Source organism: Monoraphidium neglectum (assembly GCF_000611645.1).
Source record: "Monoraphidium neglectum strain SAG 48.87 unplaced genomic scaffold scaffold00300, whole genome shotgun sequence".
Lineage (NCBI taxonomy): Eukaryota > Viridiplantae > Chlorophyta > Chlorophyceae > Sphaeropleales > Selenastraceae > Monoraphidium > Monoraphidium neglectum.
Genome location: NW_014013328.1, coordinates 1 through 3,623, shown reverse-complemented (window position 1 = coordinate 3,623; position 3,623 = coordinate 1). Strand labels below are relative to the sequence as shown.

The 3,623-nt window shown below is 62.6% G+C and overlaps 1 protein-coding gene across 1 annotated transcript; it reads right to left on the bottom strand.

The window, feature by feature from the left end:
* Positions 1 to 1,229: 1,229 nt before the first annotated feature.
* Positions 1,230 to 2,992, bottom strand: MNEG_2607 (hypothetical protein; the record flags this gene model as incomplete). The annotated part of the gene is made up of 4 exons (XM_014048910.1): positions 1,230 to 1,514; positions 1,745 to 1,864; positions 2,226 to 2,323; positions 2,830 to 2,992. 4 exons carry the CDS (start codon positions 2,990 to 2,992, stop codon positions 1,230 to 1,232), a joined length of 666 nt encoding a protein of 221 aa, XP_013904364.1.
* Between the last annotated feature and the right edge of the window lie 631 nt (positions 2,993 to 3,623).

The following is a 3,623-nucleotide window of genomic DNA, read 5'->3' as shown; positions in this document are numbered from 1 at the left end:
ATCACCCACACGAGCGGATCGAGTGCCGTGAGAGAGCTTACGTGGTTCTTCACAAGCGTGGAATATCAAGAAATTTCGAAATGCATGTCGAGGCCCACAGGGAACAGAGGCCCTGTGGCAAATTGCAAGGAAACACGATCGACGCGAGCCGCGCCCAAACAGGAAGTTGCGGACAAGGTCCCACCATAACCCGGTTGATCCGGGTGATATAAGCTTCTTTTCAACCATTTTCAAAGCTGGCAATCCTGTCAATGGGCCCCGGCAAGACGGATGCCCGCCCAGGATCCCTATCTCCTGCACCAGTCAGCGGAACCAGCACAACATGCCGGTCAGCCAGTCGCAAGCCCCGAACCGAACACGTGTCATTCGTCTCAACAATATGTTACTCTCAAATGAGCTGCAGCTTCAACACCAGAGCAGTTGTCCTGGCGTCAGGGTCGTTCGCAGGCTAGTGGCGATATCTGCCAACCCTGAACTCTGTTGCTTCGGGGTTGTCGACTCTGATGCAACAACACGTACCTCGGCGGCGTGACGCGGCTTGTCCCATGCCAGCTGTGTCAAACGCATAAAGCACCAGCTGCTGCTGGTGGGGGTAGAAACCCCCAACATCCAGTCACGTGCGTGTGGTTTGTGGCTCCATAGAGTTGAGCTGCAAGGCGATGTTGCACCTTTTTACTATGAACATCACTACCTAGCCAGCTTGATGCGTCAAAATTTTCTCAATATACAATGAGCAGCACTAAAAGTGCTGGAAAAGGATCTCATGCAGAAGCGTGTTTTGCTCAGTGCGCCCCGCGACAGGGTAGGCTGGATGCCAATTTATCATGAGCTCGTGTCATGGTGCGCCTGCGTGTGTGTGGCGTGGGTGGTCAAGAACCTGATACTGACCCCCTCCTCTCTTGAGGCCTGTCCTTCTTGACAGGATAAGGGATGGCTCAAAAATTGCCAGCACGCTGTGCTTGCAAGCCCCAAAAAGCAGTGTCCAGCCGCAACAAACCGCCTCGCCATTCAATTCCCGTAATGTGTTTTCGAATTCAGCAACCTGCAAAGCGGCAGCACTCATCAACCAGGGCGGCCACTGGCAGACCTGTGACACAGCGGACATGCCACCCCGGGGCTGGCAGGATCCGTGGTGGCACAGCATGCACTGACCCTAGGACCCTACAACCCATCCTCCAGCTCCCGCTGTCGTGGTGCCTGGCCACACCGCAACGAGGGGCCGACGCTGGTCAGCGCCCACCAAATAGGCCCCCCAGCCAGCCCCCGCCCTGCTGCCTCTGCCCAGCCTGCTGCTGCCGCCGCGCCTCGCTCCTCAGGTCCACCACGATGCAGGTGGCGTTGTCGCTGGTGTAGCGCTTGAGCGCGTGGTCGGTCAGCGCGTCCGCAACCTCCTGGCTGCTGCGCCCGAGGGAGAACTGCTTGCGCGCGAGCGCCGCCGCCTCGTTGACCGGCACCGCGTCCCAGAGGCCGTCTGTCGCGAGAATCAGGAACTCGTCGTCCTCGGTGAACCGCACCTGATGGGGTGGAGGTATGGGGCGGACGGTGTGATCTAATCACGGAACGGGGTGAACGCGGGTCGCAAGCAAAGCACGCAGCGCTGGGCGGCCTGCGTGGTGCCGCTGATGGCAGCGCAGTGGCCCGGCGTCCAGTGCGTAAGACTTGCCAGACGTGGCGGCTGCGGCCCCCATCCACCGAGCGCACCCTGACGCCCCGGCCTCGCCCCTGCGCCGGGGGCGCGACTCACCTCTGTGACGTCCGGCTCCACGATCACGGGGTCTGACGTGAAGACGTGCTCCTCCGCGAGAGACTTTGGCCACATGCCCTTGCTCGCGCCCTCGCGCAGCAGGACCTTCAGGCCCTCACCCTGTTCACAGGGTGGGAGGCGCGTTGCTTTTGTGTGTGTGTGTGTGTGTGTGTGTGTGTGTGTGTGCGCGCGTGCATGCTCGCGTGTGCGTGCATGCGTGCGTGCGTGCGCGCGCGCATGTGTGTGTGTGTGTGTGTGTGTGTGTGCACGCGCGTGTGTGTGCACAACCGCGCATGCTTGCACAAGGGTATGAGTAAGATGCGGCAGCCTGCCTCGGCGATGCAACAAGCAAGATGAAAAGGAGACATGGATCCCTGCGCTGTGGTGACTCACCGCTCAGCAACGCTGAGCAACAGGGCCCCCGCAACGCCTGCCTTGGTGTCCCGCAACCCCCAAACCCGCACCAGCCCTTGCCCCTCACTTTGAACTCGGGGTCGCCAAAGGCCCGCGAAACCGCCAGAACGTTGCACACACGGCCGTCTGTCACCCAGGCCCCAGTGGCCTCGATGCGCTCGAGCTCTTCAGTGGGGAGGGGCGCAGAGGAGAGGCGGGGGGACGAACAAATGATGTTGCTCGGGATCGGGTGAGCGGGGAGGCTGGGCACAGCTGGTGGCTGCCCGAGGTACGGTTCAAGGGTGCAGGCGGTGGCGGGGTCCGCCGGGGAGAGATCGTCCGGTTATGGTGTCAAGGGGCTGTCGCCACCGCATGTGCCCCGCGGTTGTTCCCCTTCCTCTGCTGCCTTTCAAATGGCACATTTCTTTTTGGAAGCTTCGCGGCAGCACACACCTTTGACAGTCTCAGCACCCCCTTGACATCCTCAAGTCATAGCACCTTGACATCGTCGACCGCAAATATCGCCCCAGCAAAGGCCAATTGCAACACACATGCGCTCAATCCCGGCCCGCCACACCCCTCAACAACCAAGCTGCGGCCCCTGCCCCTGCCCCACACACACACACACACACAGACACACGCACACACACACACACACACACACGCACACACACACACACATCTGCGCGCACCTTCCAGGACGTCAGGCCCGTAGCCATACACCCTGTGCTGCTGCGTCGCCTTGCCGGCGCCCCCCGTGCGGCCCACCACCGCCATGCAGTCCCCCAGGCTGGCAAACACCGCGCGGGTCGGGTGCACCAGCGCCACCAGCGCCGTAGACCCCGACGCGCCCATCCTCTCGATACCAAACTCGGCTGCACACGATGGTTTTGCGGGGGCAAGGGTGGGGGGAACGAGAGGTGCTGGGGCTACTGCTGGCTGCCGCGCGTGAACAATGCTGCAGGGGGTCTCAGGTGACTCTCTGAACTCGGGTCTGTTTGCAAGCTGCCACTTGCCTGAGCAACAGCGCGCTCAGCTGGCCACTGCACACGCCGACAACGATGGTGCCCGCCTACACCACCCCGTGGCAAAGCCAACCTGCCGTGCAATGCCAAAGCCAGCTACCCAACTCGCCCCTTTCCCCCCTGCCAAAAAACCCGAACAGCCACTGAAGTGCGTGGTAGTGGTGACCCACCCTTCAGGTACTCAATAAGCCGCGCGTCCACCTCCCGAAACACCTCGGTAAACACCCGCCGCGCCCGCCCCGGCCACCGCACGCCCGCGACAAGCTCCTTCGCGAGCCAGCTGCGCCGCCAGTCGGCGTCCGCCGCGTCGTCGCCGGGGCTGGGGCCTGGCGCGCCCGCCGGGTCGGGAGCTGCGGCTGCCGCGGCGGCAGCTTCCTGCTGGTCGTCGTCGTCCGCCAAGAGGGACGCGTCGACGCGCGGCGCGAGGCCTGCGAAAAGGTTGGCCTTGAGCCACTGAGAGG